Source organism: Triticum aestivum, chromosome 4B, assembly GCF_018294505.1.
Source record: "Triticum aestivum cultivar Chinese Spring chromosome 4B, IWGSC CS RefSeq v2.1, whole genome shotgun sequence".
NCBI lineage: Eukaryota > Viridiplantae > Streptophyta > Magnoliopsida > Poales > Poaceae > Triticum > Triticum aestivum.
In genome coordinates this window covers 93,893,015-93,916,240 of record NC_057804.1, presented here as the reverse complement: position 1 = coordinate 93,916,240, position 23,226 = coordinate 93,893,015, and the positions used below count along the sequence as shown (strand labels likewise).

The 23,226-nt window shown below is 47.3% G+C and overlaps 1 protein-coding gene across 4 annotated transcripts; it reads left to right on the top strand.

The window, feature by feature from the left end:
* Nucleotides 1-8,009: 8,009 nt before the first annotated feature.
* Nucleotides 8,010-11,015, top strand: LOC123091228 (zinc-finger homeodomain protein 4). Of its 4 annotated transcripts, none has more exons than XM_044512673.1 (2): nt 8,010-8,485; nt 9,403-11,015. In XM_044512673.1, the coding sequence occupies exon 2, from the start codon at nt 9,478-9,480 to the stop codon at nt 10,576-10,578; it is 1,101 nt and encodes a 366-aa protein (XP_044368608.1). In that variant the 5' UTR covers nt 8,010-8,485; nt 9,403-9,477; the 3' UTR covers nt 10,579-11,015. The 4 variants fall into 4 exon arrangements, with proteins under 4 accessions (XP_044368608.1, XP_044368607.1, XP_044368609.1 ...); XM_044512672.1 differs by lacking the exon at nt 8,010-8,485 and adding an exon at nt 8,513-8,952; XM_044512674.1 differs by lacking the exon at nt 8,010-8,485 and adding an exon at nt 8,978-9,200.
* The last annotated feature ends 12,211 nt before the right edge of the window (nt 11,016-23,226 follow it).

Sequence of the window (23,226 nt, the reverse complement as noted above, 5' to 3'; positions counted from 1 at the left end):
CCAACACTCAACTCTCTATCATAGGATTGGATTTGGTGGAAAGATGATTTGAGTGGAAAGCAACTTGGGGAAGGCTAGAGATCAAAATTCATATGGTTGGATTGGAATATCTTGTTCTCAACACATGAGTAGGTGGTTCTCTCAGAAAATAAGTAGTGGAAGTGTAGGCACGCTCTGATGGCTTCCCTCATGAATGAGGAGAGGGTGGAGGGGTATATATAGCCTCCACAAAAAATCTAACATAACACACACTTTACCAAACTCGGTGGGACCAAATCAGAAAACTCGGTCGGACCGATTTAGTTCATAATGTGACTGTTAGGAATTTCGGTGGGACCGACATGTCAACTTGGTGGGACCGATATCATTAGGATTAGGGAATAACGCAATCTGGGTGAGACCGATTACACAAACTTGGTAGGACCGACTTTGGTAATAAGCTAACCAGAGAGTTGGCCAGGCAAACTCGGTGGGACCGATTCGCTCATCTCGGTGTAACCTAAACGTTACGAAAGGGAAACAGGGAGTTTGCATTGCGAACTCGGTGTGACCGATCGGTTCATCTCGGTTGGACCGAAACGTTACGAAGGGAAACAGAGAGTTTGCAATCCCATCTCGGTGAGACCGAGATCCCTATCGGTGAGACCGAAATGACTAGGGTTTCTAGCAGTGGCTATGTCAAATGAACTCGGTGGTGTCGGATGGATCAACTCGGTGGGGCCGAGTTTGACTTTTGGTTTGGGACATATGTGGATATGAGAAAGTGGTTGAGGCTTTGGAGCATATCGTAAGCATCATGAGAGCAAGCAAGCCATTAAGAAACACCTCATCCCCTTTTAATAGTATTGGCTTTCCTATGGACTCAATATGATCTTGGACCATTAAAAGTAAAATGTAGAGTCTTGAGCTTTAGAGCTTGAGCCAATCCTTTGTCCTTAGCATCTTGAAGGGTTCCACATCCTCTTGTCCATGCCACTCCACTGTTGGATTTATCTGAAATATACTAGATAAAAGTATTAGTCCAACAAGAGATATGTTGACATAAATTACCAAAATCACCCAGGGAGCATTTGTGCTTTCAGCTTCTTTACTTAGGGCAAGCCGAAGGTAAAGTATTCCCCTATGATTTTTTTCTATTTGTGCTAGGGTATATGGCTTGAGTAAAATCATAGTTTCAAGTAGTGTTCATGATTGAATGTTTTTTAGCTTTGACATAATGTGGAAATGCACATCCATGTTGACACAAGTCGTGTGGATGTGATGGGTGGCAATTGATCGTCTATCGAGTAAGATGTACCAAACGACGTCCCTAAACGTGGTCCATTGACTCATTAATTGTGCTAAAATTATTAGTTGATGCATGCCAACTAGCAAATAACAATGACAGGTGTTGATATTCAATACCACTTGGCGGTACGTGCTGGTCTCGAGTATAACGCGCAATTACAGCGCAATTAGAGCGAGCGTTTCTCCTCAACAACCCCATCCCCCAACTAGTATTTAAGTAATACCTTACTCGCGTTCATACTAGACATTGTTCTCCAATTAGCCACACCCATAGGAAAGTAAGGTTTGTTATCTTTTATGCCCTTTCAGGATTTTATTGCAAGTGGTAGGGCAGTGCAGCCTAGGTCTAGATCTCCAGGTTTCTATTGATATCTAAGAAGATTGTATCCACATACTGTGTTATCACATATATGATATGTCATAGTTCTATGAATTTGGAGACTTTAAGTACAACTTGTTTGTGTCTGCTTATTGTCTTCTCTCATTTTTGATATGTTGATAATTTTGTAGGAGGATAGGGAACGTGAAGGCGCTTTGACACTGTGATAGGACATATTCATTCTGAGTTTGGAGGTAGGAACTTAATGATTTTTAGATACTTTTTCGTTTTAGCATATCTCTTTTCCTTGTGTTCCTGGAATATTACTTTGAGATCTGTTCTGTTCTTGGGTATATGAGTAAAAGTTCTGCGCTTCTTGAAAATAAGGTAAACTACCATGTTCCAAATGCATTTAGGTTTGTTTATATCAAATTGCTATCATATGTCTCTCTATTATGCATCAAACCATTCATACACAATTTGATGTTTCCTTTCGTATTATCTATTCACAAACGTGAACAATGAATTGATGTTCTTCTCGTGTGGAGGTAATTAACCTTTTAGGTTAAGTACTCTGAGGTCATTCAAAATATGTCTAGTTCATTCTATGACTGATCCTTAATCTGAGTTGGGTGAGTACAGTGTCTAATACTTGCCCCGTATTAGCATATTTGAAGGGCTTTGCTATCCAAAGTAAATATGCATATTCATGTTGACACAAACTTGTGGATGTGATGGTGTGGCAATTGATAGTCTATCGATTAACATGTATCAAACAACATCCCTAAACATCTCCATTGACTCATTAATTGTGCTAAAGTTATTACTTGACGCATGCCAACTAGCAAATGACCATGCTAGGTGTTGATCTTCAAAACTACTTGGCGCTATTTGCCGATCTTGAGTACAATGTGTAATTAGAGCGCAATTAGAGCGAGTGTTTCTCTTGGTAGCTATAGAGCCTCCGGATGAACCTCCACAACACCCCATCCGCCAACTAGTATTTATATTTTCCATTCCTCTCCTTTAAATTAGATATTGTTCTCCAATTAACTACAACCATAGGAAAGTAAGCTTGGTCATCTCTTATGCTCTTTCAGGTTTTTGTTGCAAGTGGTAGGCCGGTACAATCTAGATCTCGATTTTATGTTTTCTACTGATATGTGAAAAGATTGATGCACTTAGTGTCTTATCACATATATGTTCTGTCATAGTTCTATGGATTGGAGACTTTGAGTATAACTTGTTTGTATGCGCTTATTGTTTTCTCTCATTTGTGATTTGTTGTCATGATTTTGTAGGAGGATATGGAAGGTGATGGCGCTTTGACACCGTCATAGGACATCTTTCTTCATAGTTTGAAGGTAAGAAATTAATGATTTCTAGATACTTTTTCATTTCAGCATATCTTTTTCTTGTGTTTTTGAAATATTGTTCGAGATTTGTTTTGTTATTGGTTATATGAATATAAGTTTTGCACTTACTGAAAAGAAGTTAAATCGTCGTATTCTACATAGAGCTCATTTATGTTTGTATGTATCAAATTACTATCCTATATTTTCTATCATGCATCAAATCCTTCATAAAAAAATTGGTAGTATTTCTTTTCATATTATCTACTCACAAGAGTGAACAATAAATAGAAGTTCTCATGTGAAAGTAATTAACGTTTTAGATCAAGTACTCCGAGGTCATGCCTAAATATGCCCCTTTTATTCTATGACGATTCCTAATCTGATTTGGATGAACATAATGTCCATTACTTGCCGTATTAGCATCTTAGCGATTTGGAGAACACGAAGTGGAAAAGAAGAGTATTTTTTTTCCCTTTTTTGAGGGAAAATATATTGTTCTTATGTGAGAAAACAAAGTAGAAGTAGAACATAATCCATGTTGAAGGGCTCTTTAAGCTAAGAACTCGTATAACAATTGACAGTCAAGAAACAAACTATGGAATATATTGGTTCTTTAAGCTAAGTTTACCCCCCCCCCACCCCCCCACCCCCACCCCTAACCCACCGCAATTTTCGCATTTAACCAGTACAGTTATTAAAAGATTTTGTGGGGACAATTGTAATACTAGGAAATATATTTAAACCTATAGTAAATATTGGCAAGCAGGAAAAAATAGTACTCTTTAACAAAAATATATCATTGGGCGCTATTCTCTCTAGCAGTACATCAGCTACTTTAGTATGAAAATAGCAATGTGTAATCACGTTCTTCCTCTGTTTCAGTATATACAAGCCCTTCTGTTTTGACTCTAATCGACTCCAATTATACCCATCAATTTGATTAGTAAAAATATAAATTATACTATGCCACATAAAAAAAAGAAAAAGGGGTATACCAGAGGCACCCAGCACTCCAGCTGCATATCGTATCGGTCGGTTGGTCGAATGGCTGATCACTCACTCGCTCCATCTATATGGTCCAGTAGCAGGACAGTAGCTCTGAAATTCCAAAGTGCGCGCTGGCCGTGTCGTGCAGAAACACATGGCGACCACTGGCCTTCGGTACTCCCGCATGTTCATGTTCAGATGTTTTCGAGTTAGTAGGCGCACAGGACTACAGGAGTATGAATTACTGTCCGTCATGGACAAAACATTATTTTGTACTCGTATCCACGAAATCATGCAGGCACACAAAAATAAATACTCCCTCCGTGAAATAACATCATCTCCTATTCTCTGAAGAGTACCACTGTCTATTACTATGACAGTACATTTATCAATATTAGGAAGTGCTATGTGGTGCGTGCTGGGTTTTTTATCAGTCTTCCCGAGTTTCAAATCTAGTCTCCAAGCATGCAGCTCCGTCCTCTTTCTTTTATCGGTCTTCTTGTTTCCGGGTTTCGAACGCTGATTTTGGTGCACAAATAGTAAAAAACTTCATGTTATTTGTCGAGCAGCAAGAAAAAACATACATAAATCCGTTGTCACTCAAAATGAATAAGTGAAAAGGATTTTTTTTCAAGGATGTTACACTACATCCAGTTTTTTAGGCTTTTTTCGGAACATCAAGTGTTTGTGTTTTTTTAGGTAAATCGCTACACATCAAAAAAGTTTTTTTTGTTGTTGTTGCCGCAACTAGAGCCTGTCTTGGGCCAGTCCTCGTAGAGTTTGTTTTAGGGGTACCAGTCCTCGCAGAATGCAGTTCAAGATTCGGCCTTCTGCTGCTAAGGCCTTCCAGCAATAATACAGGCCCAGTTCGACCATAACTCGACATTTCTTTTCTAAAAGAGGGGAAAAAAGAGCCTGGCATCTCTATTGATTGATTCAAAAAGCCATTTCCTTATTACCAAGTGTCTGTGACATCACCAAGTCCAAGAAACCAGTCTTCAAGTGGCAACTTATGCTCCACTAATCTTGTCACTGACCATCATCCAAATTAGTTAAATATAGGTGCACCATCTTCAAGTGGCAACACCTAGAAACCAGTCTCATGCCACCCTACCCTAAGGTGAGCCTCACACACATATCCACTGCCAGAAAAAAAACTCTGTTTCCTATTAAGACATAATCGTATAACAAAATCTTTACCGTAGAACTTCCAAATTGTGTCACAATAAGCTTGGGGTTCATCCCAGCTAGGAACTGGCCAACAGTATTCGTAATACTTGTAGGCGGACGTGAATTATGTTTATTAAGTCAAAGCAGGGTGGCGAACATACCGCAAGTCCTTTTCTTAGACCCATCACATGACATAAGTCAACAAGCTCGGTACCATCCCGAAATAAACAAAAAAAGTGATTGATATTCTCCCAACACAAAGATGTCAAAAACAAATGCTTTTAAATATACACCGTGTACATGCCGGTAGGTATTCATGTCTCCTTTTACCAGCATCCGAAAGCCATATAAAATATGAAGATATGCAAATAATCCATAAAACAACAAAATAGGAGGGTTGTTTCAAATCGTAGTGCAATAAAATGTATGACGAATATGAAGAACGATTTTTCTTTTTGTGAAAACCCTCTGGAAAAAAATTGTTGTAACGAAAGACTTCGATCTTCACTATGTCGGGAGAGGCATAGATAAATGGTACTAGAGATTTAGAACAATTCTTCAGACCATTATGTGCTGCTTAAAGAGGTACGTATAAGAGTGAGTTGGAGCCTAAACCATAGCTTGCCAAGTTAAACTTGACATCGTACGCCGGAACCCATCCTCCTATCATAAGAATTCGAATCATACATCAAGATTGTCAAAAGACGTTTGCGTGGAAGTTTAACTCAGAATATATAAAAGCGGATAGAATAAAGTGATTGGGAGGGGGGAAAACAAGTTGAAATGCAAAAAATAAAACGTACAATAAATCATGAGAAAAAGGTAAGGGTCTAGGAATCTTAATCTTTTTTCCCTTGAGCCAGAGAGATATTCCTGGATGATCCAGCCTCACATTGTTTCGAAAGACGATATCTAGGATGAACATTCCTCGTGATCTAGGTGAACATTCAGTTTGACAGGAAAGAAAAAGGAGGATGTCTTGTTTGTTGTACCTTAAAGATGATCATTCTGCGTGCACTTTGCATGCTTAGCACACTTTATAATATTCACCACCAAAAGAAGCGATTAGGACCTTTCTCCCCACAGGGGAAAGGGAATCTAATTCCTCCAAGCCAATGCGATCATAATCTAATCCCCAAACCGTGAGATTCCATCATGTGCCCTAATCCAAACTTGCTAGGTGCATGCGCTGTTAAAGAAAGACCTGGCAGAGATTTTCGCTTTAGGTAGGGGAATGTTGCGCTATTACTACAAGACAACACCGCAATCACTGCTCACTAGCCTCTAGACAAGCAAGCAGACAAGGAAAAAAAAGTTGCAGGATCCAAGGCTAGGGTTTACGTGGGCCTGATGACAGTCGTAATATCTTTGCACTCCCCAAGGTGTGCTAGGAGTAGCAGTAGCTGGCTCAAATCATCATGCAGATGGGCAATGATCGGGAGAGAATCCCTGAGGTGGCATCTTGTGCCTGTGTGTGGGTGATGCGGAGTCAACTACTGTAGTAATTTAACTGTAGGAATTGCTTGATTAGGACACACTGTCACTCTAATCAGTGGCGCTGGCCCAAAAGGGAAAGTTTACTCTTGAAACTAAGAGGGTGTTTGGTTACAGGGACTTATTGGTGTAGGGACTTAAATAAGTCTTTTTAAGTCCCATCTAAACCAAACAGGAGGGACTTATAGGGACTTAAAGTGGGCATTTGGGAGTTATGAAATAAGACTCTCAAGGAGGGACTTATAGGGACTTATAGTTGTAATATGGTCTTTTAGTCCATGTTAAGTCCCATGAACCAAACAGGTAGGGACTTATTAGGGACTTGAGACTTATAGGTTGGGACTAAAAAAAGTCCTAAGACTTATGAACCAAACAGGGCCTAACACTGCCCCACTAACCTGGGTTGTTGGTTGCTTGTAGTACAGCTAGCTGCGTGTCATGTGTTGTGCTCAGGGCCTGCAAATCGGAGCGCTGTTTTTATCTTTTGCACATTTTCCAGCAAGCGTAAGACAGATGATCGGTTAGCCGTTTGGTCATGGGGGGTTATCATTAGGACAGTGGGGGTGTGGTGGTCAACTCTTAGGGCACAATGATGCATCCTGTGTGATACAGACAAACCCACTATATATGCTCTCTGCTAAAGCCTGACGACTGAGGCTGCTAATACTCCTCCCTTTTTGTTGCCTGCATGCATCGTGCTTAATTGCGTGGCACATTTTGATACCACAAAGCAGTCTCTGTCTGTATGTATGCATGTAGGGTCTCCGCCTGTCATTTCCTGTGTTTTCTCTCTTCCTGATGATAGTATAAAAAATAGCGACGATTTTTATTTCTCATTTGAGCTACTTAGTAGCTGGCGCGACGTTTAATTCCCATGTGAACTTGTGAAGAAACAAGCTCTGTTCGTAGCCAATTAGCGGCAGCAGCAGTTATGAGCAGCGATCAGGGGAGATCAGTGTCCATGATGAATTGGTATCTTCCGACAATGGGATTTGATGCCGCGCTTGCTTATGCACGAGAATTAAATACCCAAGCCAGCAGCACAAGGGTCTTGTGAGTGAATGCATATAGAGCCCATGAGAGCATTGATCAAGCGCCTAACCTAACTCGATCCATTCCTCCCTGTTCTTTGGGAAATCTCTCTCTCTCTCTCTCTCTCTCTCTCTCTCTCTCTCTCTCTCTCTCTCTCTCTCTCTCTCTCTCTCTCTCTCTCTCTGACAAGAGCGATGATGAGAGAGAAATCGTCCGTTTGGGCGTCAAAAACAAACAAGCAAGCAGGGAATCACGGCCACAGTGGAGCGGAGGCATGCGGGTGCTGTTCCCTTCGCCTTCACCTTCTCTCTCTGGCTCGCCTCGCCTTGCTTCTGACACAGCACGACCCCCTCGCTCTCTCACCCTCCATCACCCCTATGAAGTACGCCTGGTTTCTTTCCTGATAGTGCAAGCAAAGCAAGCGCCAGACACACACTACCTATTATTTCCTCTCCATCAGTCCATCTCTCCCTCCCTCACACACATCTCTTTTCCTTTTGGTTATTATTTACACCAAGGGCGAGCGAGCACTAGAAGAAAACAGCCTAGCCTTGCCTTGCCGTCTGCCCAAGCTCCCTTCACTTGTCCCTTCTCTCTCTCGCTCGCTCCTCTGGCTAAGCACAGCACAGCACAGACAGATCCTCCGTCTCCATACTTTACACTATTATTTTCCTTGTATTGCCGCTCTGTGCTGTGGGTGTGCCTGCCTTTAGGAAAGGCCCTAGACCCTAGAGTAGACGGCCTAGTCACCTCAGTGCAGCGCAATGGTGGAAGCTGCAAAGGCTGGAGGCCTTGCTCCTTCCTTCCTTGTCCTCTTGATTAGCCCTTGACAAACACCGAGGTTCGTTTGCTTTTGGTCTCTTCTTGCTCACCCTCCCCTCCCCTCCTCTCTCTCTCTCTCCTCCTCCACTGTTCAAGCAGTGCAGTGCAGGACAAGAAGAAGAAAAAAAAACACAGATGGTCTCTCCATCACACACATAAACACATAACATCTGTCCATGAAGGAAGCTCCTCCTCCTCCCCCTCTGCTTAGCTAGCTCTTAGTCCTTGGTGGTGTGTGGGAGAGGAGGGGGGGAGAGAGGAGAGGTCAAAGGAAGGCTGGTCCATACATTAGTCCATCCACAGAGAAAAAAACCACTCCTAGCAGCTCGCTTGCTTGCTACTAGTACTAGTAGTAGCGGTGGCGGTGTACTAGTAACTAGTAAAACTCGCATCCAGGGGAGAAGTAACCCCTCACTCGCTTTGCTTGCCAAGAACAGCCCCACTGTTCATCATCCATCCTACCATCCTTCCTGCATCTAGTTGCGAGTGAGTACAGCAGCTATCCATCTTCTAAAGCTTCTCCCCCTTCCCTTTTCTCTTCTAATCTTGTTTGCATGGGCAGAGGAGGAGCCCAGCAAAGTAGAGGCTAAGCTAGGCAGGAGCAGGATATTGTTGTGTATTTTGCATTTATTTATTTGTTTGTATGTATCTATGTATGGTGTAATTGAGCAGCTGGCTAGATTATGTGTGCTCTTGGAGCTTGCAAGTGGTGCCGCTAGTATCTTCTTGATAAGGTCCCCAAGATCCCACACCACACCACACCATGCACCTCTCTCTCTCTCTCTCTCACATCACCTTCCTTTTTGTTCTCCACCCCCTCTCTCTTTTCTTTTCTTTAGTGTTGAGAGTCCCAAGAAACACTGAATTTTGTTGGCGTTGAGTTGGAGGCGCCATTGGCCTTTTCTTGCTCTCTCTCTCATGGTGTCCATTGTGCAGCTGCAGAGAAGGCGAACAGAAGCAGCAGCGTCAGCAGCACCAGCGAGAAGCATCCTTCCGGACAGGGAGGAGAGGATGGATCTTTCTGTGCCCCGAGGCGAGTTCCCGATCCCAATGCACGCCGCCGCCTCGCCCTACGGGGGCATCGGCGGCGGGGGCGTCGCCGTCGCCGACCATGCCATGGACCTCCACCATGACCACGCCAACCACAACGGCCAGTCCCAGTCCCAGGCGCAGGATATGCCGTCGCCTCCCGTTGCTGTGTCTGAGGACAGCTCCGGGAAGAAGCGCGCGGCGGCCATTGCCGTCGGAGCGGGAGGGCCGCCGGTCAAGTACCGGGAGTGCCTCAAGAACCACGCGGCGGCCATCGGCGGCAACGCCACCGACGGGTGCGGCGAGTTCATGCCCAGCGGCGAGGAGGGCTCGCTGGAGGCGCTCAAGTGCTCCGCCTGCGGTTGCCACCGCAATTTCCATCGCAAGGAGCTCGACGACTTCGACGGCGACAGCTGCGCCTCGCACGGCTACGGCTACGGGCACCATGCCGTCCGCCGCCTGCTCGGCCCCTCCGTGCCGCACCACCACAAGAGCAGCGGGGGCCTCCTCGTCACCGCAGACCACTACGGCGCCTACGCCGCGGCACGCGCTCTCCCTCCGCCGCCGCCCCCACCGCTGGGACACCACCACCAGATCATCATGCCGCTGAACATGATCCAGACGTCCGAGTCGGACGAGATGGACGGCAGCGGCGGCGGCGGCATCATGGGCGACGGCAGAGGTGGGCTAGCCTCGGGCGGCGGCGGCTCCTCCTCGTCTAAGAAGCGCTTCCGCACCAAGTTCACCGCCGAGCAGAAGGGGCGCATGCTGGAGTTCGCTGAGAACGTGGGGTGGCGTCTCCAGAAGCTTGACGACGCCATGGTGCAGCACTTTTGCCAGGAGATCGGCGTCAAGCGCCGCGTCCTCAAGGTCTGGATGCACAACAACAAGCACAACCTCGCCACGAGGCAGCCCCCTACCTCGCCTACGCCGCCGCAGTCACAGTCAATGCCGCTGGCGATGTCAATGCCGATGCCGCTGGGCATGTCAATGCCGATGCAAGTGCCGCCGTCGCAGCCCGGGCCTTCCGGCCACCGCGGCCCGAGCTCCCCGCATGCGCATGGGGAGCTCAAGCTCGACTGACGGCACAAAGAAGATGAAATTAACCCTGGCGTCTGCCAACGGCGCCATGGTTGCTGATTCTGCTAGCGTTAGTAAGCCGCATTGCCATTAATTTCACTGTTCCATCGGAGCGATCGATCGAAGCAGAGAGAAGAGAAGAGAACCAAAAAACAAACTCGAGTCTATCATCATCTCCAATTTTTTTTTCCTTTTGCTGTTTATCTTATCATAAGGTTGGGGAGCAAGCATGAGAGGGGGGACATAGGCGAACCGAACTGAGCTCCACTCAATTTCAATTTATTTTTCCTGGACCTAGTTTTTTTTTTCTTCTTCTTCCCCTTCTTCGTCTCCTTGGTTGGTGTCTCTGACTTGAAGTCTAGCAGTACCTGTTGAGCTGAGCATTTGAGTTGTCATGGATCAGATCAGACAGCAGAGGTTGTATGAAAGTAATTCTGACTTGTTTACAATTTCTCCATTTATCTTCAGTTTCCTGGGCTAATCTGCGGAGTCTGAAAAAAGAGAGAGAACATGGGATGCAATCTCTCCCCAGGTCTTGTATCTTTCAGGCGCACTGTTGACGAGTCATGACATGATCTGCATGCTTAATCTGCAGCTCCTGTCGGTGCTGTTACTGTGGCCTGCCTGCATGCATGCATGCACGCCTATGCCTGATCTGATCCGGTGATGTGAATTCACCACTCACAAGCCACAAAGACAATGAAAAGGGGAAGAGAGATCCTTGTCAAGAATTCGGGAGCGCGAGAGCGATGGAACGGGAGGGTGAAAAATAAAATTTGGTTGTCCCCGTTTCTCCATTTGGAGCAGATGATAGTCCTTGGCCTGCGCATCGGGTTGGCCCTGCCCGGCCCCGAGCGAGCAATCAATCATTCTTGGGGCCGTGTACGAGTGCAGGGGGGCAGGGGAGCATGTGGCCAACCAATCCAAAATTGGTTCGGGTTTGCCGCGGGAACAGAGATGGAAACCATGCGAAATATCGCAGTGCTCCCCGTGCTCCTGCAGGAGATTTTCTACGAATTCTTCTTGATCTATCTATCAATTTTCCCTCCTGATCCCTACCACCCACCCCTGGCTGTGCCTGCATGTGTGATTTGGTGGTGTTAAGTACACTACAGGTTTTCGTTACAGGTTTTGGTGCCTGCTGGGGACAAGGCCGGCTTGGTAGATCAAGCGCTGAGACAGACTTTTATTGCTGCGGAAGTGCCAATGTTTTGCTGTCCCTGTGGCTGTGCGTGTACTTTGTTGCCTCCCCCTCCCCTGCCATGGCAGCAGGCGCGTTTTATGTCTCACGACGGCACCAACGCCGAGGGGCATTTAACCCTGGAGATGGAGATGTGGTAGTATGCACGGCCTGCACTCCTCCGTGGTTTGTAGTCCTGCGACCTGCGGGCACTAATGCCGTGTGTTTCGTCCGGTTTGGAATGAAGGGGTTTTGCTAGGAATTCTACATAAGATCATATACGGATTCATTCATGTGGTCCCCTGTGCTCCGGTACGTTACTGCTAAATGTAATCCATTCTGTACCAAACCAGCTTTGCTCCTTGTCCACTTGCAAACGAACACCTTGCACCGTTGCACGCCAGGGTAGTCATTGGTGGATCCGTTTACTCAAGAGTACTGTGCTCTGCTGGTATCACCGTTTTTTTTTTACCCGTGGAAAAAAAAATTCACCGTCTTTACAGCCAAAACATGTATTTTTTGTTGCCCCATCATCAATCGCGATACTACAATGAACACCAGAAACAATAAAAATTACATCTTGCATCTTGCATGCACAACCATGTTTTTTTTTAAATGGAGGCAATACTCTCTCTCTCTCTCTCTTTTGCGGACACTTTTCATGAAAAGGTTATGGATGCTCATCATGCTAGAACATATGCACGTGCGAACCATAATAATCACCATACAAGTCTTGCTATAGGTTTCAATTCATGCGGAACTACGTGCCTAGATGGCCAACGCAAATATCCGGCAACACCGTAGATGCTGAGTTCAAACGCAATAGCTGCATTTCAGTTGACTGAATTTTCGCAGTTGGGTCAGTCGATTTCTTCGAATGGAGAAATAGCCAGAGAGGAGGAAGAAACTCGTCGGAGGGGAGGAAGAAGCTCGTTCGGCAGGCTATCCCAGTGTGTATCTTAGGGTTCAGGGTGGGGCGGTGGTGGACGGCGGTGGTGGGGGCGGTGGTGCGGCGGTGGTATGGGGGGTCGCGGGAGAAAAAACTCGCTGCGGCGGGGCCTAGAGGGATGGCCGGGGCGGTGGGGGTGGTTCTGGGGAGGGCGGGGCGGCGCGGGAGCGCCGTTGGCCGCGGGCGGTGGGGCCGGTGGTCCGTGGTGGCGGCTGGAGAAAGATTGGGTGAGGAAGAAGAGAAAAAGGTAGAAGATGATGTCTGGACGTTGGATCTTCATCTGACGGTTGGAATGAAATCGACTGACAACTTCAAAATTTCAGTGAACTGATCAACAGCCACTCCCCAATTCAAATTACAGTCCATCCTGCCGCGATGATACAATTGGGAGCAAAGAGCCGTGCCCGCCTGTTTTGTTCCTGCCTAGGGATGCAAGCGGGCATCCCGCATAAGCCCGTCAAAACAGGAATTTAGTTCAAACTGAACTAAAGCTGAACTGAAAAGATTATAAGTGAGATGATTTACTTTGACTATGAAGCGGGGCGGATCGGGCGCCGCCTTGCATCTCTACCTGCCTGTGGGTCGTACCATGCATATGCATACAGGCAGCATACATGTCGCTTTGGATTCGTCGCAGGTGCAAGAAATGAAATGCTGCCACGCTGGCCTTTTCCTCTTGGCTCCAGTGCTCTAGGCTGTAGCCCCCCTGTTGATGCCAATGTTCGTGCACTCCATACTCCCAGAATTTGGGCGTGGCCCCGCAGCCACGCAGGCATGCATGCATGCATTTGCAGCCTTGTGTTGTCTTGTGTTGTGTTGGGATCGTCGTGCTCCAGCGCCAGTGGGACAGACAAGGTAGCGTGCTTGAAACCACGTCACTTATTTTGGACGCAGCGAGCAAACATTATTATACAGCTAAGGTTTCCACTACACTTTAGCAAAATAAAAACACTTAAGCCAAGTAAACAAAGCATACATAGAGAATAAGAAATACTATTTCGGACTCTATGTATTTTCTTTGGACTGAAAGTTGTGAACCCAAGGAGGCAAAAGTCGGAAAAAAAAATAACGACTGTGCCAAGCAGGTGCAGCTCAGCCGAGCTGAAATGATCACACCAGGCGGGCTTTGGCCAGGCAGGCCACGACAATTATTACAGCTGCTCGTTTTGTCAATGCCAAACTCGCCATCTCGTGCGTCTCTGCCCCCTCCGTATCATGGTCTGCGAGCGAGTGTGGGTGTGGAGCTCCATGACTTGCTGCTGCGGTGCAGGGAGCCCAACAGACCCCTATACCAGCTGAGCTAGCCCATGTGTGCCTGCTGCTACGAAGGATGGATGGATGGATCGATGGGTGGTGCTTGCTGCCAAGGCAAGCCATCAGAGATCAGTCGCCATGTTCTTGGCACCAAAACTCCGTCACCAACTCTGTAATTTTCTCCTGCAATTTCTTGCCTTGCCCTTTTAGTTTGGGGATGGATCTGTCAACCGCCAAGATATCATTTGCTTACCTTGGGGGAACAAATTCAGTAGTAGCATGCACTGCTATGAATATGATCTGGTCTGCCCCAGCTCTCTACCCAGCAAACTTGCTAGTACATACTCCCTCGTCTGAAAATACTTGTCATCTAGATACATCCCCTTTTATTCATTTTGATAACAAGTATTTCCGGACGGAGGGAGTAGAAGGGCACTATATGTGGTAAGAGCATCTACAACCGGACGCCCCCATGTCCGCCCCAAACTCCCGGGCGGCCTCTTCGGTCAGTGTCCGGACGTAAAATTGTCAACCAACCATACGTCTGAAACGCATCACAAACACCCCGCGCTGGTCTGCAACCTCCGTATCCAGTCCACACGTAAGAGGGATACTGGTATGCAACTTCATCCTCACTTCACGTAGCCAGACGGCGACGCCTGAGGGTGTCGGTTCCCTCCTTGGAGGCGTCGGTATGGACTAATCTCCTCACTTCACATTCCCCTAGGTTTTCCGGGCGGCGGCGGCGCTCACGGCACCGTTCCCTTCTTGAAGGCGTCGCTTTGAGAACCTTGGGGTTGGGTGGCACTTGTGGGTGGTGGGCTACAGCGGTGGTGCGGCCCTTTCCTAGCATGGATTTATGTCCGTTGCTTGGATATGGAGTCGCGTAGGTGGAGGTCGTCGGTTGGCGTCGTGGTGGCGTCAATAGCGAGGACCTACCAAGGCTCGCGTAGGTGGAGTTCATCATTTGGCGTCGTGGTGGCGTCGATGGAGGAGGACCTGCCAAGGCTATCACCTCAATCTGCTCTGAAGATGGACTAGCGGAAGATGACGGCGACGACACATGTGAGTGCGTCAGACCGGTTTGAGCCCCGGACCAGGTAGATGACTCGGTCAGGGCCTCCGGCTTTAGATGTTAGGCTTACATGACAGGTATGGGTATGTGACCTAGCTTGCATCCCTTCATCATTTGGATAGGAGTAGCGACAGATGTTGTCAAGATGACGAATTCAGGCATATTATTATTATACTTTGTAAGGTCCTCAAGAATAATCAATAAAATGGCCGTATGCATCTCCCAGATGCAGAGGCCGGGGGTCATCCTCCTTTTCGAAAAAAAACTTCATCCTTTTTTTTCAATCTAGTGTGTTGCTTCCAGGGTCGGCCCTGTGTTTCAGGTCCTAGGGCGAACTCGACAATATGAGCCCCTAAGTTCTAAGACCATATATATGTATGTGTGTGTGATATATAAACATACACAAAATTTCAGCACCCGGCAAATGCTTTTTACCCAACATTGTAAGGCAGGCTAATGTCCTGAAATTACGAAGAAAAGAGGATACAAAGAATTCAAAATTTAAACATCGGATGATCGAAACCCTAGATATGTAAAAAATCCTAGAAAATTAGGATGATTGAATACACAATGTGAAAGATTGAATTAAAAAATTATACATAAAAAATCTGAATATGTATTAAAGAAACTACTGAAATTGAAGGATGGATCAGGAACGTGGATAAGTACATACTGTGGCTCACATACGTATAACGTATTGTTGGATGCTGGATGGCACGGCCACACGACGCAACACGGCAACAGCAGGCTGCCGGCCTGCCTCGCGCATCGGCGACAACAAGCGGCCGAGGCGCCAACCGACGGGCCGACCGTCGACGAGCGATTGAGCGAGACGGCGAAGAAAGATGAACCCACGAAGGCACAAGCAAAACAATTACTAGATCTTGTTGATTTGATTCTATGCGTGCATACAGATATCCCTTCAACACAACATATGTCATTCAAAAGATTTTGGACGACTCATCAAAGCACGAAAGCCAGTTAAAAAATGGATTCCTATTTAAAAAGTGTGTGTGCCACGGCCGCCCGTGCCTTGGCGCGACGCTTCGCTACATCTGATGATAATTGGGCCTAGCACATCCCCTTTATTTTTCTCCCATAATTTTTTTCTTACCTGATTTTCTGAAATCACTAGTTAAGGAGTATCGTTGCAAAGATCACTCCAACCTCCTCAGGTTGCGATAAGTGGCGCGCTGCATGTGCGTCACTTACCGCAACCTGGGAGTTTTTCTTTTTTTCGTAAATCCGTTTATTCAAAACATTTTATCTGTTAAACCGTGCGTTCAAATCTTGAACCGCTTTCACTGTTGGATTCCTCGTGCCGAGATCTTCAAAACTAGATCCCATGTTGATAGATTTTGACGAACTCTTTTTCACGAAAAAAACCGGACAGAAAATAGAACCGGAAGCATAGGTTTTTTTCCCTTTCTGAAAGAGGCACGCCTGTGCCTCTCACAAAATCACAACCCCACCGCGGAAGCAAAACCGTGACTCTCGCAGAAGGAAAAAAAGAAGAAGAGAAAATGTGTTTTTTTCGTTTCCGAGGAGGCACGGCCGTGACTCTCGCGAAAGCAGAACCATGCCTCTCGCAGAAGCAAAATCGTGACTCTCGCGAAAGGAAAAAAATAGAAAACGTGTTTTCTTTCCATTTCCGAGAGGCACGGCCGAGACTCTCGCGTAAGCACAATGTGCCTCTCGCGGAAGCAAAACCGTGATTCTCGCGAAAGGAAAAAAACAAAAAACACGTTTTTTCCGTTTCCGATAGGCACGACCGTGACTCTCGTTAAAGCACAACAGTGCCTCTTGCGGAAGCAAAACCATGACTCTCGCGAAAGAAAGAAAAAACAGAAAACATGTTTTCTCGCGAAAAAAATCTGATTTTTTGATCGAAAAGCAAAGGAAGACCGGTGGAAAACCAAAACATCTAAAACTCCCGGAAAACCCCTCTTAAAAAGCCGAAAACGCGTGCGGAAAAATTAAAAAAATAAACAAAATCCGAAGGGAGCGCCCAAAGAGCGACACATGGCGAATGGCTGAGAGCGTGCCAAGTGGTGCTAATCGTTGTGAAGCTCCCGAAGGAGAGCTCATTAACTAGTTGCTTCCCTGATATTTTTGCTGGTACTAATATATGTATACTATACATCATGGCCCCCCCCTCCGGCCTGGGCCCTGGCCTGTCGCCCCTCTGGCCATACGCCACGGCCGCCCTTGGTTGCTTCTCATCGCCATCGTCTTACTTTTTTTTCCTTTTTTTCGCAATTCTGCAGGACCAGATACACAATGTGAAGAACATGAACCGGTGCAAGTTCATTGCTGAGTTCCTACATACACACATACCATGATAATTTGAGTATCTCACACACATATGTACCCATGATGCCCCGACCCTGCAGTCATGGTACTAAGTCTGACAGAAAGAGTAGGGGGTATGTATGAGGAGACAAGGCCCTAGCTACGGCGAGGTTGTACACACAAGTTTACGAGTTCAGGCCCCTCTCGGAGTTGGTAAAAACCCTACGTCTCGGTGCCCTGAGGCGGTCGACTAGACTATGGATGTGTGTTACAAGGGGTGCGAACCCTTGTCCCAGAGGAGGGGGGTGGCTTATATAGAGTGCGCCAGGACCCCAGCCGTCCCCCGTTACAGGGTTCGATGTACATTAAGATAGGGCGTTACTGGTAACGCCAGCTATAAAGCGCTATTAATGATCTTTAAGACTACAGAGTGAACGCCTGACCGTTGCCAACCTGAGTGACTCTCGGTCTTCTATACTCGAGTGGTTTCCTGTATGGTCGAATGACTTCATCCAGGTCGAGTGAAATTGGGGGTATCCGAGTGAGGTGACTGGTCGAGTGGATTGCACTCGATGGCTACTTCAGTCGGTATTTCTTGCTATACTTTGAATGTCCTTGATTCTAGGGTAGTGACCTTGGGTAGGACGTATAGGTCAGGCCTATGACCCTATCCTAGGTTCATGGCATCGTCATTAGCCCCTGAATGGATTGAGGTCCGAGTGAAAAGAGAGTTGAAGTTGTCCCTGTCTTGACTCTTATGCTTCATAAGCATTTTTACTGAGCTCGAGGTTCATGCTGAAACTTCGACTTCATTTCAGTCGCCTTGATCGATTCAGAGGTCGTCGAGTGAACTTATGCTGGCAATCTTCGAGTGTTAATATGGTGCGAAATCTTCGACGCGATTGATTACTGTGGTTCCCGGATCTCACGGGATTCGAAAATTTAGGGAAGCGCGCGAGGTCGAGCGCGCCGCAGTAAACGCGACGATAGACAGGGGCGCCTCAATTTCCATGCCACCTTTTTCGCCACGTATGTGGTGCACGACTATTGTGGGATTTGACAGAATCGCTCGAGCCCACGCGTCAGCCACTCGGAAGCAGACCCATAAAAGGCTTCGAAGCCGATGCATTTTCACAGTGCGCTCGCATTCCCCTTCCTTCCTCTGCTTCTCCATCGCATCCTCCTCCGCCCTCGACACCGCCACTCCACCCGTGCGCAGTCCGCCACAATGGTGAAGGACAAGATGGCGGCCCTGGAGCATGCGAAGAAAGCGACGGCGACGGCGGCGGCGAAGGGCAAGAAAACAAGTCGGGGATCATCGTCGAGGTCCGGGTTGCCGCTTGGCTGGATCCAGGCGGACTGGATTCGATCTACGCTCCGGCAATAAGATCTCGAGGATCTGTCCGCCGCGGGCTTGATCGCCGACGGGACTTGGAGGTTGCCGGGGGATGAGATCGAGCCTCATCCGCGGGCGGGTGAGTGCGTCCTCCTTGCAACCCACGTCGACCGTGGTTTCTCCCTGCCTCTGCATCCTTTCTTCCAGGGTTTTCTGAACTTTTTCAGTGCCCAGCTTCACCATTTCTCTCCCAACACCATCACATATCTTGCTGCATTCGTTTCTCTGTGTGAAAACTTCTTGGGCTCTAGACCGCACTGGGGTCTCTTCAAACATATCTTCACTTGTCGTTCTCAATCTGTAAAGAAGGCAAATCCGACTGACGAGAGGACGCATGTGATTCAGATGTGCGGGGGTTTAGGGATTCAGATGAGGAAGAGGAGTAGTTTTCCCCCTATGACATTTCCTGAGTCGGTTAGGGGATGGCAGTCGACCTGGTTCTACGGCCAAAACATTCCGACCCCAGGTCAGTCGACCGGACTTCCTCCCTTTACCCTAGGTTGAGTCCAGCAACCTTCTTCACTGATCGTGTCTACAGCGGAGAAAGTAGAGATGAACATGCTAGTCGAGCGGGTAGTCCAATTGGTCCGTCAGTGTGTGACTGGCATATATTTATTGAAAGTGTTTCTCAGTCGATGCATCCAACCGCTCCAAGCCCATGATCATTTGATGTGGATGTTTTCGGGCCCCAATGACACCGCTCGGGTCCACCCAGAGGAGGTCACCGATGAGAGGGTGGCCCAGTGGCTGAAGGGCATTACCGGAAACAAAGACAACCCCAGGGGGGCCAGGAGAGTCAACCCATTCGACGCCGAAAATCAGCCGGACAAGGTCTGATCCTTATTGCCGAGTGTCTTTCATTCTGACTTGCGACCATCTTTGAATCTGACTGATGTTTGTTTAACTTCTTGTCTTGCAGATTTATACTAAGATGTATTCGATGTTGAACGGAGAGCAAGCCCAGTAGGGAGTGGAGAGCGCCGACTGGCAATATCCAGATGATGATGATGAGGAAGAGGGTGATGAGTCGGACGATGAAGAAGAGGTCGACTCACCACCCCGCACAAAGCGCCGATCCAAGCAGCCTCATGATTCAGCGGGCGGGCGCAACAAGGCTGTGCCTCCAAGCATGCAGGTGCATAAGCGCACTCGGACTTCGACTCCGGAGCTGTCAGAAAAGGTCGCCAAGAAGCCCAAGGTTGTCCCTTCAAAGCCTCGGAAGACCTTGCCCAGGATCAACATGGGTGTTGCCGTCGCTTCTGCGTGAGTGTTTTGTCTTTCTATATTTTATTGTCGACTCATACTTCTGCTTAGACCGAGTGAGTTTTGAATCTTTCAGTGTTGCAACTTCGGGAACCTCCATGGACATCGACAAGGTTCAGGATGATGAGGAAACTGAAAATGCGGCTACTTCCAAACTGGTACGATCCTGCAATCTTGTGCTTATTTTGTTGATTGAATTGTCGGTCGATTGAGCTTCTATGGTTGCTTTTTGTGCAGCCCCACAAGACGTCATTGAACTTCCAAATGACGATGAAGAAGCGCCTCAGAAGAATATGGGAAGGAGGGGCAGGGCTTCAAGCAGGAGAACGCCAGCTAGCCAGGAGCCTCAGTTGACATCAGCACCAGAAGCAGTGGTCCAGCGGTCCAGAGATCCGACTCGAGCGACTGTTTCTTTTGTCAATCCTGTGTCGGCCGATCGTCCTTAGGCGTCGATTGCTCAAGTCCCCGCTTCGCCTACGCAGCTCCAGGTTTCAGATCTTGTGATTGCTCCGACTATACTACCGTCGTTGCTCTTTGCTGCTCATCATACTCCAGATGTCCCGACGGGTGCAGCCAAGGAAGCTATACTCCAAGCAAACCTTATGACGGAGCAAATGAAGGTGGTTCACGAGGCCAGCCAGGCTGCCTATAACGGCAGCTCTGCTCTGCATGTTAATGTCAAGGTCAGTTGATTTCCGACTGATCTTCCAATTTGATTTTTGCCCTACTACGATATAGTAGTTGTAAGCTGCTGATTCATTGTTTGTAAGATGTACCTGGATGAGTGTTTTGGAACCTTTTATGTGCATCTATCATGTGTCTGCACTTTTTATCCAATCACCCACTGGGTGTTTTAACTTATTGCTGAATAGTTCTTCCACTTGAGTCAACCAAGTTGAGTCGAGTGTATCTCTGAACTGGTGGGGGCACGCAAAGTGCACCCACTGGGTGTAGTCCCCGAGACCGCCATCGGATGTTTGATTCGGTGGGGATCTTTGTCGAATGTCTCTTCATTGTTCTTTCACTTGGCAGAATAGTTTGATCCGAGTAGGTTCCAGACCAGTAGGGGCACGCAGAGTGCCCCCACTGGGTGTAGTCCTTGAGACCACGATCGACTGCGGGCAGTCGGCTGGGGTCTGAGAATCTTTTTTTGCATACTCACACTAGGCAGACCTTGCTGAGTGGTAAACCGGACCAGTGGGGGCACGCCAAGTGCACCCACTAGGTGTAGTCCCCGAGACTACTATTGAATGTTTTGATTCTGCAGTAGTCTTAGAGCACTTTTTGCTGAGATTAACTTTTGTTTTTGTCGACTGATGTGTCTTATTTGCTGACCGCAGAAATCTTGTGAGCTCGGGCCCCGGTTTGCTGAGTTGGAGAAGAAACAGATCAGCCTCAACCTTGCCCTGGAGCTGGCCAAGAAGAATCTTCAGAAGGCCAAGGATGATGTTGCTGCTATGGGAGGTAATAACCCGCCGACTGTCTACCTTATAGTTTTTCCCTTTTAGTCTTTTGAACCGAGTGACTCCACTCGAACAGATGTGCGTATTGAAAACCGTCAACTCAAGCTCGTCTGAAGAATGTTATTTCTTTAGTCAAAATGAAGCAGGCTCTGGAGCAGAAGGACAATGACCTTGCCGCAGCACAAAAAGAGGCGCGAGAGAAAACAGAGCTTGCTGACAAGAAGCTGGCTTCAGTCAACAAGTTAGAAGAGGAAAACGCCAAGCTGAAGACTGCTATTATTGAAGCCAACAAAGAAGTTGCGAAGCTAAAGAAGGATATGGAGACTCTGGCCGACAAGGTTGGAGATCTCACTCAGAAGAAAGGCGAACTGGAGGCTTATCTGGGAAGACTTGTTGAGAAGCTGGTCCTGAAGCTTGAAGATACTTTCCCTTGTCCGACTAGTTTGTAACTGTTGACTCATCGTATAACTGCCGACCCACCATTTTTTCAAATGTGCAGAATTCTATCGAGACTTCGAAGCGGAGACTAGGCGGATCTAGACCCCATAAATTCTCCCATCAAGGATGATGTTGCGATGAATGTGCTGCGATTGGAGTCTCGTATGGACAATGTTGTGGGTTATCTTGATCGTCTGAAGGTGGCGGTGTCGTGAATTGACACGGAGCTCTGGCCCCGAGCAGAATTCCAGAATGATCTCGAGTCCCTGATGACTCGACTGAATGAAATCCTAGGTCGAGTACAAGAGTGGAAGAAGTCGTCTGCTCGTTGTGGCGCCGATGTGGCTCTGTCTTTGGTCTGAGTCCGCTTCAACAAGGTCAGAGAAGACAAGATGGCGGCTCTCAAGGTTGCCAACACCAAGAAGCTCCAATTCCAGTCCTTCATGGATACCTTCATCGACGCTGCTACTTGTATCGCAGACATCATTGACCTTGACAGCTTCGTCGAGCCAGCAAGCCCTCCTCCCGCCGAGTGAACAAACTTTATGCCCCACCTTTATTTGCCTCATAATGCCGAGTGGTTTTGTAACCGTTAAACTCTTTCAGGCCTGATGCTGAGTACTTCTGCCCGTGGTTCTGAACTTTGGTGGGTTTATCTGAACTTGGTTTTTCTTTGAATATGGTGGCTTTGCCTTTACCACTTTTGGATCTTTTTTAATTCCGAATGGAACTTGACTTCCCACTCGGAATAGACGTTGTACTTGTGACGCAGCTCTGACGATGTGTTTGATCGGCACCTTGTCGTCCTTGCGGGTCGGGATGGAGCGTACATTGTACTTGTGACGTAGCTCCAACGACATGTTCAATTGGCACCTCGTCGTCCTTGCGGATCAGGATGGAGCATATGTTGTACTTGTCATGCAACTCAGAGGATCTTTGTGACTTAATTAGGCGAGTACGGTGTCACAGCCAAGTCCCCGAGTGGGAGGATTGCTCTCCACTCGGAGTATTTTTTAACTTAGGTGAGTACGGGGTTGCAGCTAAGTCCTTGAGTGAGAGGATTGCTCTCCACTCGGAGTAGTTTTTAACATAGGCGAGTACGGGTCGCAGCTAAGTCCTCGAGTGAGAGGATTGCTCTCCACTCGGAGTAGTTTTTTAACTTAGGCGAGTACAGGATCGCAGATAAGCCTCCGAGTGGGAGGATTGCTCTCCACTCGGAGTAGTTTTTTAACTTAGGCGAGTACGAGGCCGCAGCTAAGCCCCCGAGTAGGAGGATTTCTCTCCACTCGGAGTAGTTTTTTTAACTTAGGCGAGCACGGGGTCGCAGCTAAGCCCCTGAGA

Bases quoted from the DNA above. Each gene is read 5' to 3' on its own strand.
- LOC123091228 (XM_044512671.1), top strand. From the start codon at position 9,385: ATGGTGTCCATTGTGCAGCTGCAGAGAAGGCGAACAGAAGCAGCAGCG.